This window comes from Jatropha curcas, unplaced genomic scaffold (genome assembly GCF_041381405.1).
Source record: "Jatropha curcas cultivar XTBG-Jc1 unplaced genomic scaffold, XTBG_Jcur_1.0 HiC_scaffold_223_pilon, whole genome shotgun sequence".
Classification (NCBI taxonomy): domain Eukaryota; kingdom Viridiplantae; phylum Streptophyta; class Magnoliopsida; order Malpighiales; family Euphorbiaceae; genus Jatropha; species Jatropha curcas.
In genome coordinates this window covers 1-24001 of record NW_028322421.1, presented here as the reverse complement: position 1 = coordinate 24001, position 24001 = coordinate 1, and the positions used below count along the sequence as shown (strand labels likewise).

Below are 24001 nucleotides of genomic sequence, written 5' to 3'. Positions count from 1 at the left end.
TGTTCGCAACCAGATTAGAGTCAAGTTGTTTAATAAGTAAATTTTGTATCCTTGTTCTTTAGAGATGTGATTTAGTTACTGATGCTAAGGGGATGGTTTAAACAAAAACCCTTTTATGGAATAAATAATATTCATATATAATTTAAGTATGTAAGAAGATAAGTTATATAGGATTAATAAGTTGAAGTTAGTTGATGAAAGTGTGCTATTTTTATTTAATACGTGTTGAATGTGGAATACATATTTAAGAATGCATGAATGTGTGTATAGGTGTGCTTGCGGAATTGCGAATGAGTTGCTAATAATTTAACAATAGAACTAAATGATTTGGATTCGAGGACATCAGAATCTATTTAATTAGAGTATTGAATGAGTATATGAATTTGATGAAATTTACATGATGTTGGTTAGTGGAATTTCTTATATTTATTGAGATAAATATTTTCTGGATGGAATGGATATACATGATTTTTATAAGGTCTGAATGTTGAAGGATTTGGTGCGATTTGGTATAATAATTGGTGATGAGTATTTTTCATAAAGAATAATATTGGTGGAATTATTAGATGAAGTAAGTTTTATTTATGAGTAATTACTGCTTGGTGGGACAAAGTGTATTGTAGCATTCATCAGCTATTTCGTTTAAAGTTTATGAATGTAGGGAATAATATAAATTATTGTGGTTATAAGAAAAGTAAATTGTGATTCTTAGTAAAAGATAAACTACTTTAATCATGATGTACTTAGTGGTGGATATTGTGTGGATTGTGGCATCTTATGGTTTAATATGGTACAAGTAAGAATTAAATCTAATGGTATTTAGCCTTTTGATATTTAAAATAATTGTTGCACACTCGATGGTATGTGAATTACAAACAATGATTTTTGTTTAATGGGAGATTCTATGATCTGAGAAGGAGTTAATGACTCCATAAGGGAATTAAGGTACTTATGTTATGTAAATAGTGAGCTATGATGATTAAGTGTATTGATGAATGACATCGGACATGGAGAGATAATTGTCCAATTATTGAATTGATATAATACTAATGAAATAGATAAGTAAGGATGGATCTAGTCCTGTTATTGTTTGGATATTAAGAAAAGAATCAATTACAGAAACGTGAAGGGTATAAATTAATATGATTTAAATGAGGATAGTCAGTAATTAGAGGTTTAATAAATTAAGGATTATGGGTAACAAGATTTGATAAAACTAGAAATAGTGATACCTCAGCAGCTTTAAGATAAAGACTTCTATACTTTGGGAATTCATGAGTGTATTAGACGGGACATAAGCAAGACCCTAGTATATGTAGGATGTTTAATAAGCCAGACTAAGTTTATGGATCTAGTATAATAAAATGAAAGTAAAAGATAATAGAGGAAACTAGTGGACTTGGGATTGGAACGCTATTATGTTGGGTGATAATTATATTAGAAAATGATAATTAGAATATAATTTGAAGGAGAATAATATTTGTGTAATTGTAAAGTTTCTTGTTATATTGATGAAAAAAAAAATAAATAGAGATAAGGTGGATATTAAGAATTTAAATGATCATAAATAGTAATTTTATGCTGTAAATAAATTTAAAATTTATAAAAATTTAGAAAGTTAACAGATGTTTTAGAATAAGTAGTTAAGACTATGTAGTTAAACAAAAAAGGAGCGAAATATTATTAAAGATAGAATGATGGAACATGTATACTATTGAAGGTAGGAAAAATGGCTTTGAGGTTTAAAATAATTATCACTGTTGATGATAATTCTAATAGAATATTAAATAAATAATTGATAATGTTATAACCAAACTTTTGAGTTGAGTTAATCGGGTCTTTGCGAGGTGAGTTTCGAGAATTTAGTGGTTCATAAATAGTAAATTTAAATCTAAAAGAGATCAAAGGTAGGAAGTTATTGAATGTCTTATGTTAAACAAATAGATAAATGATTCGAGGATTGTAATCCCGATGACAAAAGAATTTAGTACTTATATTCAGAAAGAAAGATAGACTTTCTATTGGAGAGAAAGAGAGAAGAGAATTTTGACTACTGTAATTCGATAGCATCTAGTTGGAATAATAGTTGATAAAGGATCACGGGACTTAGCTTGAGATGACAACGAATGTAAATAAATTTAATTTCTTGACGTAAAGCAATTAAAATAAGGAATTTCTATTAATTAGTGCAACTTTTGCAAGTTGCTTGTTTTATTAGATAAAGAAGGGAAGTTATATTTATGTCCTTGGTAGAACATGAAGGTAATTAGAGTATTTTCATTCATTAGTAAGCAAGCTGAGTTTTAATTTACCATTTGCATGGAACAGTGAAACTTGGTATAAGAAGGAAAAGGTGAATTTGGGATAGTTTTAACAAATTAATGAAGAGAATACATGTTAGTGTTTGAAGACTAAGGATATAAACTAGAGGATTATTGGATGTGATAACAGGATGGTCTAAGACTACATCTTGATTATATTGGAGTGCCAACTCATGTGTGTCGATCAGATCACTAATCAATTCAAATTGCTCATGGGATTAAGAATAAACATAAAACAATGGACATAGTGTAATCAGGAATTAGATTATAGGTTTAATATCCTTAATCTCATACTTAGCTAGAGCAAATGCACTACTTGTTTAGGATTTCTGGATACGTAGACCTAGGTAAATTGGATATAAATTACGGTTTGGAGAATTTTACATCTTGATTAAGCTTGTAAAAAAAAAAAATGTAGACTGGATTTCATGATGGAATGGAGTATAATAGAACTGTGTTTGCGAATTTTAGAAAATAAATTAAGAATTATCCGGCATGGCAACAACTAATTTGGCTAGTTGCATAAGTTGTTGTCATAATTAGTTAAGAAATGGTATGATATGATAATTCGGGAAGAAGGATAGAGAGGTTAATAACTAAAATAGAGACTTGATTGTGAATTGAAATTTTCTCTATATAGTCGATGTATTATTTGTTTTTATGAGAATTCTCATTAGTAGGAATTGAGAATAAATTATATATCTTTTGTTGGAAAATAGTTAAGTTGATAAATATGTGATGAGATTGGGATAGAAGTCAGTATATCCTATCAGTTGATAGCACTTAGCTAGAGAAATGTCATGATTTTGTTTGAAATAAGCTTGTAGTAATGCCATGAATTTGTTCTCTTTAATTGGAAAGGATTGAATGGTATTTAATGGTAGAATTGATAATAATAATAAGGATTCTAAATTGGAATAGTAATAAATTTGATTGAATATGTGGATTCTTATATCAGTAAGATTACATAATGGGTTGGTGTATGAGTTTCTTATGGAGTGATGATCATTGCCTATGATAGCTAGTGAGAGAATAAATGACGATACATCAATGTAAGGACACATGATATAGAGCTAATGAGATCAATAACCCTTACTTGAGCAGATGTTATAAGTGAATAAAATTCTTACGTGTAAAGGTGAATATTAGTGTCGAATCTGTGCTTTAAGTTATGAATATTTGACTTGAGGTGACAACTTGTAGACATAGTATGATTCACGTTTAAATTAACTTTAGGGATGGATTTATCTTATAATCATCTTACCCTCTCTATAAATTAGATTTTCTTCCCAGGTCTGTTCATTGGTTTGTCTTAATTATTAAATTTAAGAAAAATTAGATTCACCACTCTGACTAACGAACTTGCAACTTTATGTGAGAAGCATAACCACCATTGTCGTAAACAATTATTGTATCCTAGTTTCTTGTTATTTTCAAAATTCGAGGACGAATTTTTTTTAAGGGGGGAAGACTGAAACAACTCGAATTTTTATTTTCAAAGATTTTCCAATTAAATTTAATAAACCGACAGCTTGGAAATTTATTTTAATATTTTAATGTGAACTCTGTGGGAAACCGAACCAAAAATCGATTGAAAAACCCGTAAACCAATTGGAAACTGAAGATTTGGGCCGAACCGAACCGAATCGAACCGGTTCGACCCAAACCATCTAGAATTTTCTTTTCTTTCTATTTCTAGCGCACCTCACTCCCCTTCCCCATTTTTTTTTTTCTGCGCTTCCCGATCTCCGGCGACACCATCTCCGCCACCTTCTTTTCCTTTTCTTTCTTCTTCTTCTTCTTCTTCTTCTTCTTTTCCTTTTCTTTCTTTCTTTCTTTCTTTCCCCTTTCTTCTTCCCTGCACCTGCATTCGCACCACTGTCCAGCAGCTCCAGCAGCTCCAGTCGAGCGCCACTGCCGTTCTCACTGCCGCTCGTCACTGGAGCAGCTCTGTCGCTCGTTCCGCCTTGTCCTAGCTCACGCAGCGCCACAGATCGCACAGTCAGGCCCTCTGTCAGGTCTGGCGCGCCCACAGCAGAAGCTCCAGCTGCAAGTCTCGCTGCCAGCCGCCTCTCTTCGCCTCTCTCCGCCTCTCTCCGCCACTGCTAGTTAGATCCGGCCACAAGCAGTTGCTGCCCTTCAACCCGGCAACTCCCATTCTAGCAATTCGACAACAACTATATTTGGGGTATAATTAATTTAAATACATTTTAGTTAATCGATTTAATTTTATTCATGATAGTTAATTAAAGTTAGTTATTTTAGTTAGTTTAATTTTAACAATTTTAGTTAATCTAGTTAATGTTAGTAATATTAGTTAATTAAATTAATTTTATTATTTGTAGTTAATTAATTTAGTAATGTTGGTTAATGAAATTAATTTTTATTAATTGTAATTAATGAGTTAGTTAAGTTTAGTTAAGTTAATGTTAGTAATGTTAGTTAATTAAATTAAACTTATTACTTTGTAGTGAATTAATGTAATTAATTTAATTTGGTAAATGTGGATAGTTAATAGCTTTGAAATTTTAGTGTTGATTTAATTAAGATAGTTTAAACATAATGTTATTGTGTGGTGATGTTGAGTTTGATGGAGGATGGGAAATTTGATTGATTGATTGCCCGATGGATGGGCTGTGTGGTTTGGAAATATTAGATATATTGTTGATATTTTAACAGGTGGATAGTCCAATTTTTAGGGGAGATGCTGCCGAAATTTCGGTAGAAAATAAAATAAATTTTAATAGAAAATAAAATAAGAAATAAAATATAATTCAAACGAAAACAAATAAAATAGAGTTAGATAGAAAGATAAAATTTTAGTACAGATAAGAAATTAGATATCGAGATTAAATTACGTAGAAAAATTATAATATAAAATAAAATTCTTAGAAGGGTAAGGAGATATTTTGTCTGATAGAATTATTTCTTTTTGTGTCATTCTTACTTTGCTTAGATCGCCCGGGTCCATCTAGTACTCCTCCAGGACAGAATCAAAGCTAGAACTTCGCTCTCCATCACTGTGAGTAATAATAAATAATGCATATCAACACTGCATATGCATAACATTTATTCATAAACATTATGTTTTTATTTACATATTTACAATATATTACAAGTATTTTATCATATATATTAAGTTACGATCATTATAATTATACTTATATATAATTGTGCATTTGGATGAAATTGGTGTAATACGTTGAAAGAATTGTTTGATTACTTGTGCTGTGCATATACTGTGCTTTGTTTGTGTGGAATTAGGATGAAGTGGGTCACCATGGGTTTGTGAGACTGTTTCTGTTATACGGATCCTGATTCTGATTTCTGTTATATTCTGATTCTGTTATATGGATCCTAATTCTGTTTCTGTTAGCCGGGTAAATGGGAGATCGGCGCCCCCGTGTGCACCTGATAATTCTGTTTGTTCTGAAACCACAGGATGGCCGCTTGTTGTTGCGCACCTGAAAATCTAGATTTGATTGCAGCCCGCAGGGTGGCCTCCTGTTGTGAGCGCTTGATGATCTAGATTGGATGGAGACCACCGGGTTGCCTCCTGTTGGTATGAAAAAAAAAAAAAAAAAAAAAAAAGAGAGAATGTAAAAACAATGAGAGGGCTGGTCAAGTGAGGATTAGACCGGTCGGCCAGTATGGGGGATCGGCTCCCTGGTGCACATGTGAGAGGATGAGCCATGTGGGAGGACGACTCATCGGGGGTTCGGTGACTCCACTGACTAATTTCCACGTGATGTGATTATTTGAAGGTGATATTGTTTGTGGGTGCTGATGTAATGTCATATGATTGACTGTTGTGTGTTCATTCAGTATACTAGGGTGCATTTTGCTTGACTGTATGTGATGTGTATTATTTATTATTATTCACTGAGTTGCAAAACTCACCCCCCTTTTCTCCAAATCTCCCAGGTACTAGGAAGCAGCTCATTCGACTGAAGCTCTGCAATCTTCTCCGCAGAGTTATAAATGTAAATTTTATATTTTTGTTATTTAAATTTGGATGTGCTAATTATTCTATTATCAGAATATTATTGAACTCCGCAGTTATAGGGTCGTGTATTTCAATCGGGCTCTGTCGTATGCGTTATTGTGTAAACGACTTGTTATATATTAGATGCAGGTGGATTAATATAACCATATTATGAATATGACTTATCATGATTAGGCCCAAACTAATCTTTAATTAAGATATCTAAAATTGGGCCGGATTGTACAATATTTATATTTATATCCTAGCTGTATGGGCTTACTGTTCCTGTTAAATGGTGTGGCATGTTTAAGTAGAGTAGTTTAGGCTTACTACGGGCCTCGGGGGCCTTAAGCTTACCTGGGCCCTAGTGCCGGTCCGGCCCACGGAAACGGGTCGTGACAATATATTTCTTTTTCAAATTTCAATTATGGGATTTAATCATTTATAAAACAAAATTAAGAATAAGATGCAATAAATTACAAAATTAGTGTATTTTTGCTTGTTAACCAAAACTTTTCGAGTTTACTTGCACTTCACTTTTGTCATAATAAAAAATAATATATTGATTATTTTACTTTAAAAAGAACAAATTTTTTTTTCTTAATTTCAATAATGTAGCGATATTAAACATATTTTTAGCATGTAATTATAAGAAAATTTATACGCGATGGAAATTAGCAAAAATCAAAATCAAAATTACCAAAGATTATAAATCAAATTGAATTTCTTCTCGCCGACCAAACACAAAATTCTTCTCGCCAACGAAACAGAGCACCCACCTAAGAATCTCGACCAAACGGAAAACGCCGACCAAATGGAAAACGCAAACGAACCTTTCTCGAACTCGATCAAAACCCCAGCCTGCAAAAACCCATCAAAACCCCTTTTCAGCCAACTTCAAAATCCCATAAATCTTCAATCCAAAAATCATTGTCACCTGTTATGAAATTCCAGTGCTTTCTTCGGCAAGTCTGTCATTCAAACCTTCCATGGACTCAACGTGTCCACGGGAGTTCAACCGAAGAACTCTCTGTGTCTAATGAAGTCCTAGCAGTCATTGGCTCCGTTAATCCGATGGAACCAGCTCTAGAACCTATTGTTCCATTCTCTCTCCTGGTGTTGTGACTTCTATAATTGAAAATCCACCGAGTCCTCAATTGGCTTTTCGATTCTTTATCTGGGCATCTAAATACAGGCGTTTCTACTCATGGGTATCTCATAGCATAATCCTTGACATGCTTATTAAGGAGAACACAAATAGGCTTGAATTGTATTGGCAAGTTCTAAAAGAAATAAAGAAATGTAATGGGTTTATATCGGCTGAGGCATTTATAGTGTTGATTCAAGGGTATGCAAAGATTGCTATGGTTGAGAAAGCTGTGGAAGCTTTCGAAAGGATGAGAGATTTTGACTGTAAACCTGATGTTTTTACTTTTAATACAATTTTGCATATTATGGTGCGTAAAAAGTTTTGTTTGTTAGCTTTAGGAGTTTATAATAGAATGTTGAAGGTGAATTCGTTGCCAAATATAGCTACATTTAACATTTTGATTCATGGTTGTGTAAAAGTGGAAAAAGCCAGAATGCACTTCAAATGCTTAATGAAATGACACAAAGACGAATTTCACCAAGTAGAATTACCTATACAATTATCATTTTGGGGTTATGTCGTACTCAAAGAGCTGATGATGCTTACAGGTTGTTTAATATAATGAAAGATACTGGATGCAAGCCTGATTTTGTTACTTATAATGCTTTGCTTGATGGGTTTTGTACGTTGGGTAGAGTTGATGACGCTTTGATGTTTTTGAATTATTTTAAAAAGAATGGTTATGTGCTTGATAAGCAGGGATGTAGTAGTTTGATTGCTGGGTTGTTTAGAGCTAGGAGGTTTGAAGATGCACAATTGTGGTACCAGAAAATGAATGAGGATAATGTCGAGACTGATGTTGTCTTGTACACCATAATGATGAAGGGTTTATCAGAAGCAGGAAAAGTTAACGATGCATTAATGTTATTGAGTGAGATGACTAAGAGAGATATCGTTCCTGATAACCAATGTTATAATGTTTTGATCAAAGGTTTTTGTGACATGGGTCTTTTAGATATGGCAAAATCACTTCATCTTGAGATTTCAAAGAATGATTGTTTCCTCAGTAATTGCACTTACGCCATTCTCATTTGTGGTATGTGCAAGAACGGGCTGGTTTGGGAGGCACAAAAAATATTTGATGAGATGGAGAAACTTGGATGTTATCCTTCTGTGTTTACATTTAATGCTTTAATTGATGGACTTTGTAAGGTTGGAAAGCTTAAGAAAGCTCAGCTTTTATTTTGCAAGATGGAGATAGGGAGAAAACCTTCATTGTTTCTTCGTCTTTCTCAGGGTGCTAATCGGGTTCTTGATGTTACAAGTTTACAAAATATGGTGGAGCAATTGTGTGGCTCAGGATTGATTCTCAAGGCATACAATATGCTCACACAACTTGTTGATAGTGGGTTTGCTCCTGACATCCTCACTTATAACATTCTGATTAATGGGTTTTGCAGGGCAGGCAACATTAATGGTGCTTTTAAGCTCTTCAGGGAGCTTCAACTCAAGGGGCTCTCACCAGATTCTGTAACATATGGTATCTTATTAATGGGTGTTTTATTGCTAAAAGAAATGAAGATGCCTTTAGGGTGTTTGATGAGATGTTAAAGAATGGGTGTGCGCCAACTTCAGCGGTTTATAAATCACTTATGACCTGGTCATGTAGGAGAAAGAACGTGTCTTTAGCTTTTGGTCTTTGGTTGCAATATGTCAGAATGTTTCTGGGCGAGACAACAAAATGATTAAAATACTAGGAGAATATTTTGACAAAGTGGAAGTGGAAAAGGCAGTTCGTCAGTTACTTGAAATGGACTTGAAGTTAAATGATTTTCAGTTAGCACCTTATACCATTTGGCTAATTGGGTTGTGTCAGGCGGGAAGATTAGAAGAAGCTTTAAATATATTTTTCATTCTTCAGGAGTGCAAAGTTACTATCACTCCCCCAAGTTGTGTTAAGTTAATAAATGGATTATGCAAAGAAGGGAACCTAGACCTTGCAGCAGAAATCTTTCTTTAGACAATTGAGGAAGGTTACATGTTGATGCCACGAATTTGCAACCGACTACTTAAGTCTCTTCTTTGCTCTGAAGATAAAGGTATCGTGCACTTGATCTTCTTAGCAGAATGGAGTCATTGGGATATGATTTGAATGCTTATCTTCACCGAACTACGAAGCTCCTTTTACATGATGAAGTTGATGGTGTGAAAATTGAAAATGGCTGGAAATACTTTGGCAAACGCGACAGAGAAATGGGAAATATTTTGGCAAACACCGATGGAGAAATGGAAGAAGAGGATTGATGGGCCTAAGTCTATCAAGGGAGGGAGTTGAGCTTGGTTGAATTGAGTACATTCAAGAAATACTCTCTCTATGTTCTACTTCCTGTAGGTTGTTATTCATCTTGAAGATCCTAAAGAAGGTATAATTTCCAATTGATTGTGCGATTATTGCTTTAGGTTATGTGATTTTCTTTTGTTTGTTCCTATACTGTAGATGTAATCTTTTGTTTGTTCCTATAGTATAGATGTAATCTTTTGTTTGTTCCTATACTATAGATGTAATCTTTTGTTTAGAGGATTATAATGATTGTTAAATTTCTATTTCTATCATATCTCATTTCATATTTTTTTAAAATTTTTTCTAGATTTGCAATTTTATAGGGACTTGGAGATTTTAGATAATTCGGTAATGATAATTATTGTTAAATTTCTCTTTGTAGTATATCTTGTTTCCTATTTTGTTAATTTTTTCTAGATTTGCAATTTTATAGGGATTAGTATGATAATGATTGTTAAACTTTGTTGTATTGCTTAATCTTCTTCTTAATATTGCTATTCTTGTTTGGTAAATGTAAAAACTTACACCAACTAGGTTTTGAGTTTTAGATAAAAAAAAGTTTTATTTATTTTAGAAATATCCTATTTGCTCGCTTATCAAGTCTTTTAGATTAGATTGATATCTTTTTAAATTTTGATTGTGTTTTTAAAATATTATATTTGCTGTGGAATATCCTCATATCTTTTCTGCCTGTATTGTTGCTATTAAATATTTCGCAAAATCACTATTTTTCTGCCTCAATCTCTCCCTATTCTCTTTGGGGCGAAAATGGCCTGGTTTCATTTATTTTCTTTAATGTACTTTTCTTATCTTATCTTAGGGTATTATTTACTTCTCATTGGGTGTTCATATATATAGAAGGGACAAACTACGGTGCAGACCATAGCTAATGATCAGCTGTTACTGTATAGAGGACTAAAGAAACCCAAGAAAGAGAGATGCTGCATTGCTAAAGAACGTTGAAGCAAGATGCCTTCTTGCACAGCTGGTAAACACAGCTCTATTTATCGTGGTATCACTAGTTACATATATGTGTATTTTTGGCGAATAGAAAAAGTATAGCTTTTTGGTTGAATTTAATTAAATTTGACTGTTAATTAGTTGTAGTTTGTTTCATTGTTCTAAAAGCATCTGAGAAAGAAGCAACTAGAAACAATCAGGTGATTGTGTTAGTAGCAATACTCCGCGACAGTATATTGTGAAACTTTGAGCCTAAGTTTTGTTCTCATTTGTCTAGTTTTGATTTGCTAATTATAAGAAACAATGAATTTTATTCAAAGATCCAAAATTTACAGTGTAACACAAATATTCGAGGGTAATGATTTTGGTTTTGTGGTTCATGGAATTTTAGACATAGATGGACTGGTCGATATGAAGCTCACCTCTGGGATAAAAGCACATGGAACCAGAATCAAAACAAGAAGGCAAAGCTAGGCGTCTGTCTTGCTTAGTCTCTTTTCTTTCTCTTTTGTATGATTCTGTCTATTGTCACTGATTACTTACAATTATTGTGCATGGAATCTTGCTGTGATGCATCGTGCCAGTATACTCGGGTCAGTTGCTAGCTTGACACTATTTCTTTATACAAATGCTTTTGACTGTGTTAGTTCATGCATGTTGCATTTATTGAGAAATATCAACTTGCAGGGGCATGTGATGATGAGGAGGCTGCAGCTAGAGCATATGATCTTGCTGCCTTAAAATATTGGGGCCCTAGAACACTCATTAATTTTCCAGTGAGATTCCCAAGTTGAACATTTTTCCCTTTGTCAATAAATGATCACCCATATTCTACAGAAGCTATGTTCTGTATGTGTCAGTTTAATGCAAATATGGATTTATTTCATAATTTATGGATGAGCTCCTTTTCAAAAATTTTGCTTTTCCTCTCCCTTCAGTGAGGTACTAAGTATGAAACAATCACGTTCTTGTTCAATTATCTACTTGGTAGAGAATAAATTTTCCATTATTAGTGATTTTCTGCATGAGTGTTTTGTGTGTCGTTTTCCTTATATTTTGAGCATTTATTTATATTGTACAGTAATTGTGTGGTGCAGGTTACTGATTATACAAGAGACCTTGAAGAAATGCAGAATGTGTCAAGGGAGGAACACCTGGCATCTCTTTGGAGGTATTCGTCTACTTATCTACTCTAAACAGAATACTTTAAACTGTGTCTGATGCTGATTTTAATATATACCTTTTCTGCAGAAAGAGTAGTGGCTTTTCAAGAGGAAATCTCTAAATACCATGGACTTTCAAGGTATGCTTTGTCTATGATGCTAATTATTTGCACAAACTTATGTTCAAATTCCAGAGGATTAGATGGTACATCTTTTATTTATGTTTTCTGGGACTTGCTAGTTCTTGAGACTGTCATGGTAGTCAGTGTATTACTGCCTTTAACGTCATGCGGGACATCATTATGGCTTTCTTCTATGCTTGTTCAAACCTTTCAGAAACTACTTGATGTTTTTCATTTACTAATTGTTGCAAGTTGACAAAGTATGAGTCATTGATATTTAATGATTAATTTATCCACCTCAAAGATGAACCTTTTTCTGACAGATTTTGATGGAATGTACTTTATGACTTCGTGTTTGACAACACGTGTTTTATGCTTTTGTTATTGCCTTTAAGCTCTCTTTAGGGACTATAGTTGTTTTCTTTCTAACTAGATAGAAACTTTAACATTTCCGTGTATTAATTATTAATGATATTTTGTTTCTGTATTTTGCTCCATACTTCTGGCTATCACGAAGCAGTCAGTGGGACTCATCATTTAGTCGTATGCCCGGATCTGAATATTTCATTAGCATAAATTATGGTAAGGTCCAAAGTTCTATTTTCAAAGAATATATTTTCCAATGTCCAAGAAAATCGAGTTATGAAAGAATCTTGTCAAGTGTATCATTTTACAGAATAAATTTTTGCCAAGAAATTGGCAATGGAGGGCTTCTATATATGTCTTATTTTTCCGAACTATTTTCCTCTAGAACCAGTGCCATCTATCTAATGGTGATATCTCATTATAAGGTGCAGCTGATGACCTAGCATTAGAGAATGATTATGTTGGGAGTCTTTGTTTCGAGAGAAAAATTGATCTAACAAGTTATATCAAATGGTGGGGGTCGAACGAAACTCGTCAAGCAGAATCCATCTCAAAGTCATCTGAAGAGGCGAAGCATGGTTATGCCGAAGATGTTGGTGAACTTAAAACTTCAGAATGGGCAGTCCAGCCTACTGAGTACCAGATGCCCTGTTTGGGCATGCCTATTGATGGAAAAAAGCACAAAGGCTATGCATTCTCTGCCTTGAGCATTTTGTCAAAATCAGCAACATACAAGAGCTTGCAAGAGGAGCTTCAAAAGAGTAAGAAAGCCGTCCTAATAATGACAAGAATGAAAACAAAAATACCAATAGGATGGATTATGGCAAAACAGTTGAGAAGTCTACAAGCCATGATAACAGTAATGAGAGACTTGGAGTTGCATTAGGAATGATCGGGGGATTGTCTCTTCAGAGAAATGTGAGTTGACCTTATCTGTGTAGAACATTGGAAGATTCCATACCTATAATCATAGCAGTATAAATTTGACAAGGAATTAGGTAATAACTGCATTGAATTGGTATGTCTTTGGGTTTCGCCAGTGTGATCTATCTAGGTATGAGGTAGCAATGGCTGTTGACCTGTAACAATGCCCTCGTCAACTCGTCACTAAGAATTTAGCTCCTGAAGTGCTCTTTTGTAGGAAAAGGTGCCTTGGTGGTAGTCATATATTTTGTCTTGAAATTGGTAAAGGTCTTCTTCTTTCTCCCAGGTGTTCTCTGACACCGGTAGGTTCTTCCATTGTATTAAATACTCTTGATGTCGACTTCTTTTCAGCTTGCGAGTCTCTAAGATCTTCTCCACTTCTTTGGCAAAGAATGGCTTTTTACGAATGACATGTCGTTGTGGCTTACTCCTGCTGACATCATTCACATTTAGATGATAAGGCTTGAGCTAACTGACGTGGAACGTAGGGTGGACTTCCATCCAAGCTGGCGTGTCTACTTTGTAAGCTACCTTCCCTACTTTGGTGATGACGGGAACTGGGCCTTCGTATTTGCGCATCAATCTCTCATCATGGTTGGAAAACTGGAACTGGTCGGATGTGATCCTTATCAGCACCAAATCTCCGACTTCAAATGTGAGTGGTCGGCGGTCTTCATCTGCCCATTTCTTCATGCGTTGTGCTGCTTTCTCTAACCGCGCCCTTGCCATCTCCGCATTTTGTTCCCATTCAGCAGTGAATTGGTATGCCTTTGGGTTTCGCCTAATGTGTGATCTATTCGGTGTATGAGGTAGCAATGACTGTTGACCTGTAACAATCTCAAATGGACTTCGATTAGTAGCAGAGCTCTTTTGAGCATTGAAACAAAATTGGGCAATATCTAATAGAGTGGGCCAATTTTTCTGACTAGCAGAAACAAAATGGCGAAGATACTCCTCCAGCAGGCTATTGAACCGTTCTGTTTGACCATTAGTTTGGGGATGAAAGCTGGTGGACAAGTTCAACTGTGAGCCGAGCATCTTGAACAACTCCCCCCAAAATGATCTCGTGAACCTGCTATCCCTGTCACTGACGATGCTCTTTGGGACACTCCAATACTTGACCACACATCGGAAAAATGCTCGCGCCGTGTCCTCCGCTGAGCATGTTTTTGCCATGGGAATGAAAGTGCCATACTTGGAAAATCGATCAATGATGACCAATATGGTGTCGAACTCTCCGACTTTGGGCAAGCCGTTGATGAAGTACAGAGAGACGCTTTCCCATGGTCTACTTGGTACTTGTAACGGTTCCAAGAGCCCAGCAGATTTCTGTCTTTCTACCTTGTCCTGTTGGCAAGTCAAGCAATGGTTGTCCATTTGAGATTGTTACAGATCAACAGCCATTGCTACCTCATACATTGGATAGATCACACACTGGGCGAAACCCGAAGGCATACCAATTCATTGCAGAATGGGAACAAAATGCGGAGATGGCCAAGGCACAGTTTGAGAAAGCAGCACAACGCATGAAGAAATGGGCAGATCAAGACTGTCGACCACTAATATTTGAAGTCGGAGATTTGGTGCTGATCAGGATCACATCGGACCAGTTTCGGTTTCTCAACTATGATAAGAGATTGATGCGCAAATATGAAGGCCCGGTTCCCATCATCACCGAAGTAGGGAAGGTAGCTTACAAAGTTGACACGCCAGCTTGGATGAGAGTCCACCCTATGTTCCATGTCAGTCAACTCAAGCTTTATCATCCAGATGTGAATGATGTCAGTAGGAGTAAGCCACAACGATATGCCATTTAATGACATGTCATTCGTAAGAAGCCATCCTTTAACAAAGAAGTGGAGAAGATCTTAGAGACTCGCAAGCTGAAAGGAAGTCGACATCAAGAGTATTTAGTACAATGGAAGAACCTACCGCCGTCAGAGAACACCTGGGAAAAAGAAGAAGACCTTGACCAATTTCAAGACAAAATATATGACTACCATTAAGGCACCCTTTCCTACAAAAGAGCACTTCAGGAGCTAGATTCTTAGTGATGAGTCGACGAGGGCGTCGATCGTTTGGGTGGGGGAGAATGTAGGGGAGTGACTAGTGCTCAAAGTCACTTGGATGTTAAGAGTCCTTGTTTCGGCCCTTCATAGCTGCCCCTACGCCTATGGAAAGTGCCATTGGTTACCTTATTATAATCTTGGTTGCAAAATATATGACTACCATTAAGGCACCCTTTCCTACAAAAGAGCACTTCAGGAGCTAGATTCTTAGTGACGAGTCGACGAGGGCGTCGATCGTTTGGGTGGGGGAGAATGTAGGGGAGTGACTAGTGCTCAAAGTCACTTGGATGTTAGAGTCCTTGTTTCGGCCCTTCATAGCTGCCCCTACGCCTATGGAAGGTGCCATTGGTTACCTTATTATAATCTTGGTTGCCTCGATGTAATATTTGATATATATATAAATAAGAATTATCGTTTTGCCCCTATGGGTGATGTTGTGCTATGCTTTGTTATATGTTCCTCGGTGATGCTTGAATCGTTCTTATATTTGAACCCATATGATTATATATATCGGTGTTATGTTGTTTTAACACCCATTATTGGCTTGCAGATAACTAATTGATATCCTTGACTGGTTTGTTTGAGGGTGTGCCAAGCAAGCACCTCATGATCCGATCTTGGTGCGTGATACGGGACCATGACATTTGATATCAAATGTCACGGTGCCAAAATCTCAGAGCCTCTGGCACGCGTGTGGCGCCTAGACTTAGCTCATAACCTAGGCCAGCCATGTATATTCGAAGGGTCTTTACATTCTTTCCGATTATAGGATTCATCTTGTAGTGCATATCTAAGGATCTCGCACAACCGTATATGGGCTCCATTCCTTTGGGCATCTCGGGCAGCATAGTCCTGCCTATACCAAAACCTTCACTTAAGGAGAGATGCGCACTATAGGCCTTCGGCCCTATAGTGTCTATAGAGCTCCGTCTCTATGGAGACATCCGTCCCTCTTGATAGAACATGATGCCTGCATCCTAGCTCACTAGGGCTCGGTCCCGCATACCGGCCCCGGGGCGGCGGAGAGCATTACACTGGGTCTGCCCTCATATTCTTGGTCCAAATGTCATTCAACATGCTATTTTCGTCTCTAATAGCCTTATTTCGTCCATAGGGTCACCATGGTATGGCACCATGAGTAGGCATGTTGGACTCTTCTCATGTGTTGCATATCGCCTCTCAATGTCAGTCAACTTTCGGCTTCGGAACGCTACTGGATGATCTTCTTACATCAACACGCCACCCAAGGCAAAGTCAAAGGCATCCGTTCGCACCTCAAAAGGTTGTGGCATATTTGGAAGAGCCAATACGAGTTCTGCTATTATAGCCCCTTTGAGATTCTCAAAAGCTTCTTGACACTTCTGCGACCATACCCAAGCCTGACCCTTCTTTAATAACTCTATCAATGGCCAAGCCTTGTGCGTATATCCCTGTATAAAGCGCTTGTAGTAGTTGGTCAATCCCAAGAAGGATTGTAGTTTTGTCACACAAGACGGGATCCTCCACTCTTTAATGGCCTGGATTTTTGCTTCGTCCATTCTGCCTGGCCTTGTTCGATGACATGTCCCAAGAATTTGATGCGTTGCTGGCCGAAGGCACACTTTTCCTTTTTCAGGAACAGTTTGTTCTCTCGAAGCTTGTTAAAGACCAACTGCAAATGGGTTTTGTGTTCTTCTAGGCTGTTGCTGTACACCACGATGTCATCTAAGTACACTAACACAAATTTGTCTAGATACTCAAAGAATACCTGGTTCATTAGAGTACAAAAAGTAGCAGGTGCATTAGTTAAACCAAAAGGCATGACAAGAAATTCGAATGTTCCATACGGAGTCACACATGTTGTTTTAGAGTTATCCCCTTCGGCTATACAGACTTGGTGATAGCCCGATCGAAGATCTAGCTTGGTGAAATACCGAGCTTATCCCAACTAGTCGAACAGATCTGCTATCAGTGGAATGGAGTATTTATTCCTCACCGTGACTTTATTCAGAGCTCGGTAATCAATACAAAGTCTCAGACTACCATCTTACTTCTTCTGGAATAGTACTGGGGCCCCAAAAGGAGCTTTAGAGGGTCTGATAAATCCTGTCTCTAAGAGCTCATCTAGTTGTCTTCTCAACTCTGCTAATTCTGGTGGTGCCATTCTATAGGGGGCTCGGGCAGGAGGTTTGGCCCCCAGGTAGCAGCTCAATCTGATGATCAACATCTCGACGAGGAGGTAAGGTTTTAGGTAACTGCTCCGGCATAATATCATTGTATTCCAATATCACCTCATTGATGAACTCGGGGTGGCCAGTGGGCTTTTTTCTCTTCTTTATGGATTGGGATTACTACATACGAGGGTTCATCCCTCTTTATCCCTTTTTAAAATTGGAGGGCTGATAACAGCTTCTTTTCATTAACTGGACTAACAGTTACTGGCACAACACACGGTTGTTCCCTCATCAGAAGAAGACAATTTGCAGCAGGGATCGGCATGACCCTCGCCACATAAAAAAAATTCAATCCCAAAACAATATCGAAGTCGTCCATCAGAGCCACTGTGAAGTTTATGTTCCCTTCCCAAGACCCTACTCGACACGGGACATTAGCAGCAACTCCCACTGTCTTGACTACCTCTGAATTCACTGTCTTCAAACATCCCCGTATCCTTCTTCATTTGTAGTTTGAATTTCGATACCATTGGACAATTCAAAAAGTTATCCGTTGCTCCCGTATCAACAATCGCCTTTGCTGACTTTCCATTCAGAGTGAAGTCAATATACATCAATCCCTTTTTAGGTGATACGGTCTTTTCCCTGGCCTGTCGTTCCAAGGCCCCCAAGAATCTCAATGCTTCAACCACAGCAGGATCAACACTGCCTGAGTCCGAAGCCAGTCTTTCATGCTCCCTTTCTTCTTGTAGCTGGAGGGCATTCATGGCCTTGTCTCTTACCATGCATTCTGACATTTTATGCGGCCCTTTACAGAAGAAACATTTGATGGTTCTAGCCATTCCCCCTCCCATGTTATTTCCTCCTGGTGCTCTACGTTCCTTTCGGAAAGTGAAGTTCTTTCGTGGCTCAACATTCCCGACTACTGCCTGACTGGGAACATTTTTATAGTTGGAGCTCCAAGGCCTCCTTTCCACATTCACTTATGAATTGGTTGAAATTGCTTCCCCCACCTGTGGGTCTCACCCACTTGTTGGGGCGGTTGTCACCCGCACTTGGTTTACCGAATTTACGTTTGGGAAAGTTTCGCCCATAGTCATCCAGTGCCTCTGCCGCTTTTATGGTCGTTTCATAGTCGTCGACCTTTGAGCATCCAATTTGTCTTTTGCCCACAATTGTAGTCCTAGGAAAAAGTATAACCGATCATCACCTGACATAGCTTTGATATGCAGCATGCATTGGGTGAATTGTCGCACATACTCCCGGACAGAATCTGTATGCTATACTTTAGACAACCTACGCCAGGCATTATATGCTGTTCTCTCGAGGTAGAATGCTGATTTTAATGCTTGGCAAAACTCCTCCCAAGTGTCCATACTAGTTTGGCCAGCTTGCACCTCCTCAACCTTGGTGCGCCACTATAGCTTGCCATCTTATGCTAGAAACATTAGAATAAGGCTCAATTTTTCTTCGTCTGAGGTGGGTTCGTGGCCTTAAAGTAAGTGTCCAGATCAAAGAGGAAATTATCTACTGCCTGTGTATCTCGCACACCTTTGAAAGGTGGGGGATCTAGAATTTTCACTTTTCCAGTTCTCGGAGTGTGGACTTTTACATTTCTAGTGGCAATTGAGAGCAAGTCGACCTTTTCTTTGACTACCTCATAGTTTGTCATCCTTTCGGATAGCTTCGCCAACTCCTCACTGAACTCGTTTACCTTTGACTTGGCCTCATCACTAAAGGCTTTATGTATTCACAAAATTCAATACGGGCCTCATCCAACTCTCTTGGCAGCCCCACCAAGGTTTGCATCGTGGTCTCAAGGTTCTTGATCTTTTCTTTTGTCTCCTGCCTCACCACCTTGAGTGGCCGGGGCAAAACCTCGCTCCTCGTCTCCTACCTCACCCACCCGTAGTGGCAGAGGTGAGACACAAGGCCTCAATCAAACGATTCAATTCAAAGATCGTGGTCTGCATTTCCACCGCTTTTTCCTCTAGCGCCTCAATGCGATCTTTGGCCTTTTGCCATTCAGGAACAATTGTTGGCTTCACCAACAATCACATTCTTTTTTATAAAAGCAGCAAGCTCTTCCACCCGCTTCTCTAAAGCTTCAACACGAGAGGATTTCGTCATTTTGATCACTCAATCTATTCGCAACTCAATGCTCTGATACCAAATGTCACGGTCCCGTATCGCGCACCAAGATCGGCCTTTGTGGCGCTTGCTTGGCACACCCTTAAACAAGCCAGCCAAGGATATCAATTAGTTATCTGCAAGCCAATAATGGGCGTTAGAACAACATAATACCGATATATATAATCATATGGGTTTTAAATATAAGAACGATTCAAGCATCACCGAGGAACACATAACAAACCATAGTACAACATCATACATAGGGGCAAAAGGGTAATTCTTATTTATATATAAATCAAATATTACATTGAGGCAACCAAGATTATAATAAGGCAACCAATGGCACCTTCCATAGGCGTAGGGGCACCTATGAAGGCCGGGACAAGGACTCTAACATCCAAGTGACTTTGAGCACTAGTCACTCCCCTACATTAAATGTCACGGTCCCGTATCACGCACCAAAGATCGGACTATGTGGTGCTTGCGTGGCACACCCTCAAACAAGCCAGCCAAGGATGTCATTAGTTATCTGCAAGCCAATAATGGGCGTCAGAATAACATAATCCCGATATATATAATCATATGGGTTCAAATATAAGAACATTAAAGCAATCAACCGAGGAACACATAACAAAGAATAGCACACCATCACACATAGGGCCAAAACCGGTTATATATATATATATATATATATATATATATATATATATTATATCAATATTACATCGAGGCAACAAGATTATAATAAAGTAACCAATGGCACCTTCCATAAGCGTAGGGGCACCTATGAAGGGTCGAGATAAAGGACTCTAACATCCAAGTGACTTTGAGCACTAGTCACTCCCTACATTAAATGTCACAGTCCCGTATCAACGCACCAAAATCGGACCGTGTGGCGCTTGCTTGGCACACCCTCAAATAAGCCAGCCAAGGATATCAATTAGTTATCTGCAAGCTAATAATGGGCGTTAGAACAACATAATACCGATATATATTGTCATATGGGTTCAAATATAGAACGATTTAAGCATCACCGGGGAACACATAACAAAGCATAGCATAACATCACACATAGGGGTAAGACGATAATTCTTGTTTATATTATATATATATATATATATATATATATCAAATATTGCATCGAGGCAACCAAGATTACAATAAGGCAACCAATGGTACCTTCCATAGGCATAGGGGCACCTATGAAGGGCCCGGGACAAGGACTCTAACATCCAAGGTGACTTTGAGCACTAGTCACTCCCCTACATTCTCCCCTACCCAAACGGTCGACGCCTTCGTCGACTAGTCCACTAAGAATCTAGCTCCTAAAGTGATCTTTTGTAGGAAAGGGTGCCTCGATAGTAGTCATATATTTGTCTGAATTAGTGAAGGTCTTCTTCTTTCTCCCAAGTGTTCTCTGATGGTGGTAGGTTCTTCCATTGTACTAAATACTCTTGATGTCGACTTCCTTTCAGCTTGCAAGTCTTTAAGATCTTCTCCACTTCTTTGTCAAAGGATGGCTTCTTACAATGGCATGTCGTTGTGGCTTACTCCTGCTGACATCATTCACATCTGATGATAAGGCTTGAGCTGACTGACGTGGAACACAGGTTGGACGCCCATCTAAGCTAGCGTATCTACTTTATAAGCTACCTTCCCTACTTTGGCGATGATGGGAACTGGGCCTTTGTATTTGCGTATCAATTTCTTATCATGGTTGGGAAACTGGAACTGGTCGGATGTGATCCTGATCAGCACCAAATCTCCGACTTCAAATGTGAGTGGTCTGCGGTGTTGATCTACCCATTTCTTCATGCGTTGTGCTACTTTCTCTAACTGCGCCCTGGCCATCTCTGCATTTTGTTCCCATTTTGCAGTGAATTGGTATGCCTTCAGGTTGCGCCCGATGTGTGATCTATCCAGTGTATGAGGTAGCAATGGCTATTGACCTGTAACAATCTCAAATGGACTTCGATTAGTAGCAGAGCTCTTTTGAGCATTGAAACAAAATTGGGTAATATCTAGCAGAGTGGGCCAATTTTTCTTACTAGTAGAAACAAAATGGCAAAGATACTCCTCCAATAGGCTATTGAACCGTTCTGTTTTACCATCAGTTTGGGGATGAAAGCTGGTGGACAAGTTCAACTGTGAGCCGAGCATCTTGAACAACTCCCCTCAAACTGATCCCGTGAACCTGCTATCCCTATCACTGACGATGCTCTTTGGCACACCCCAATACTTGACCACACATCGAAAAAATGCTCGAGCCGTGTCCTCCTCTGAGCATGTTTTTGCCATGGGAATGAAAGTGTCATACTTGGAAAATCGATCAATGATGACCAATATGGTGTCGAACTCTTGGACTTTGGGCAAGCCGCTGATGAAGTCTACAGAGACACTTTCCCATGGTCTACTTGGTACTTGTAACGATTCCAAGACCTAGTAGGTTTCTGTCTTTCTACCTTGTCCTGTTGGCAAGTCAAGCAAGTCTTCGATATTCATGTACATGCTCCTCCATTTGTGGCCAGTAGTATCCTTATTGGATAAGTGCCAAGGTTCTATGCCAGCCTGGGTGACCTACCCATAAAGTATCATGACATTCGTGAAGGAGTAGTCTCCGGAGATTACCTGCTTTTGGGACATAAATTCTATTCTTTTTCTTCATCAATAAATCATCTCTATCCAGAACTGTCTCGTTTTCCTGCCTTTGCCAAATTCAAGATTGTGACTGCTTGAGGATCTTTGTTCAGTTGTGTTCGGATTTTGTCTTTAAGAGAGGTAGCTACTTGGCACCTAGATAAATGTGCAATTCTTTTCAAGGATGCGAGTTTAGCTTTTCTACTCAATGCATCTGCTACACTATTGGTCGATCCTGGTTCGTACTCCAAGGAGAAATCAAATTCAGCTAGTTTCTCTTGCCACCTAGCTTGTTTACTAGTTAGCTTAGCCTGAGTAAGCAAATGACTAGCAGTTGAATTATCTGTTTTCACAACAAACTTTGATCCCAAAAGGTACTACTTCCATTCCTCCAAGGAATCACTATCTTTTGATTTATATTGACTTCACTTTGAAGGGAAAGTCAGCAAAGGCGATGGTAGATACGGGAACAATGGATAACTTTTTGAATTGTCCAATGGTATCGAAATTCAAACTACAAGAGAAGATGGATTCGGGGAAGTTGAAGGCAGTGAATTCAGAGGTAGTCAAGACAATGGGAGTTGCTGCTGATGTTCCATGTTGAGTGGGGTCTTAGGAAGGGAACATAAACTTCACAGTGGCTCCGATGGATGACTTCTATATTGTTTTGGGATTAGATTTTTTGAATGTGGCGAGGGGCATGCCGATCCCTGCTGCGAATTGTCTTCTTCTGATGGGGGAACAACCGTGTGTTGTGCCAGTAACTGTTAGTCCAGTTAATGAAAAGAAGCTGTTATCAGCCCTCCAGTTCAAGAAAGGGATAAAGAGGGATGAACCCTCGTATGTACTAATCCCAATCCATAAAGAAGAGACAGAGCCCACTGCCCACCCCGATTTCATCAATGAGGTGATGTTGGAATATAAAGATATTATACCGGAGTAGTTACCTAAAACCTTACCTCCTCGTCGAGATGTTGATCACCAGATTGAGCTGCTACCTGGGGGCCAAACCTCCTGCCTGGGCCCCCCTATAGAATGGCACCACCAGAATTAGCAGAGTTGGAAAGACAACTAGATGAGCTTTTAGAGGCAGGATTTATCAGGCCCTTTAAAGCTCCTTTTGAGGCCCCAGTACTATTCCAGAAGAAGCAAGATGGTAGCCTGAGACTTTGTATTAATTATCGAGCTCTGAATAAGGTCACGGTGAGGAATAAATACCCCATTCCACTGATACAGATCTGTTCGACCAGTTAAGACAAGCTCGGTATTTTATCAAGCTAGATCTTCGATGGGGCTATCACCAAGTCCGTATAGCCGAAGGGGATGAATCTAAAACAACATGTGTGACTCGGTATGGAGCATTCAAATTTCTTGTCATGCCTTTTGGTTTAACTAATGCACCTGCTACTTTTTGTACTCTAATGAACCAGGTATTCTATGAGTATCTGGACAAATTTGTGGTGGTGTACTTAGATGACATCGTGGTGTACAGCAACAGCCTAGAAGAACACAAAGCCCATTTGCAATTGGTATTTAACAAGCTTCGAGAGAATAAACTGTTCCTGAAAAAGGAAAAGTGTGCCTTCGGCCAGCAACGTATCAAATTCTTGGGACATGTCATTGAACAAGGCCGGGTTAGAATGGACAAAGCAAAAATCCAGGCCATTAAAGAGTGGAGGATCCCGTCTTGCGTGACAGAACTACGATCCTTCTTGGGATTGACCAACTACTACGGCG

General features: G+C 38.2%; 2 protein-coding genes, 1 long non-coding RNA gene and 1 pseudogene across 3 annotated transcripts; all 4 read left to right on the top strand.

The window, feature by feature from the left end:
* The first annotated feature begins 4039 nt into the window (after positions 1-4039).
* Positions 4040-6599, top strand: LOC149491929 (uncharacterized). The gene is made up of 3 exons (XR_016319221.1): positions 4040-4509; positions 5278-5343; positions 6246-6599. It is a non-coding gene; the product is annotated as an uncharacterized LOC149491929 (long non-coding RNA).
* A 285-nt stretch (positions 6600-6884) lies between these two features.
* LOC149491928 (pentatricopeptide repeat-containing protein At1g79540-like) lies at positions 6885-11473 on the top strand. Its single transcript, XM_089716962.1, is given in 9 exon segments — positions 6885-7411; positions 7414-7860; positions 7863-8936; positions 8939-9106; positions 9109-9495; positions 9498-9819; positions 10596-10725; positions 11089-11290; positions 11385-11473. Coding segments are annotated over 6 exon segments (2442 nt in total). The 5' UTR covers positions 6885-7248; the 3' UTR covers positions 9701-9819; positions 10596-10725; positions 11089-11290; positions 11385-11473.
* Positions 11348-14655, top strand: LOC149491927 (AP2-like ethylene-responsive transcription factor At2g41710; annotated as a pseudogene).
* On the top strand, positions 14556-15089 carry LOC149491926 (uncharacterized). Its single transcript, XM_089716963.1, has one exon. It carries the CDS (start codon positions 14556-14558, stop codon positions 15087-15089), a length of 534 nt encoding a protein of 177 aa, XP_089573089.1.
* The last annotated feature ends 8912 nt before the right edge of the window (positions 15090-24001 follow it).

Coding starts and splice junctions, on each gene's coding strand:
- LOC149491926 (XM_089716963.1), top strand. CDS start 14,556: ATGGTCTACTTGGTACTTGTAACGGTTCCAAGAGCCCAGCAGATTTCT.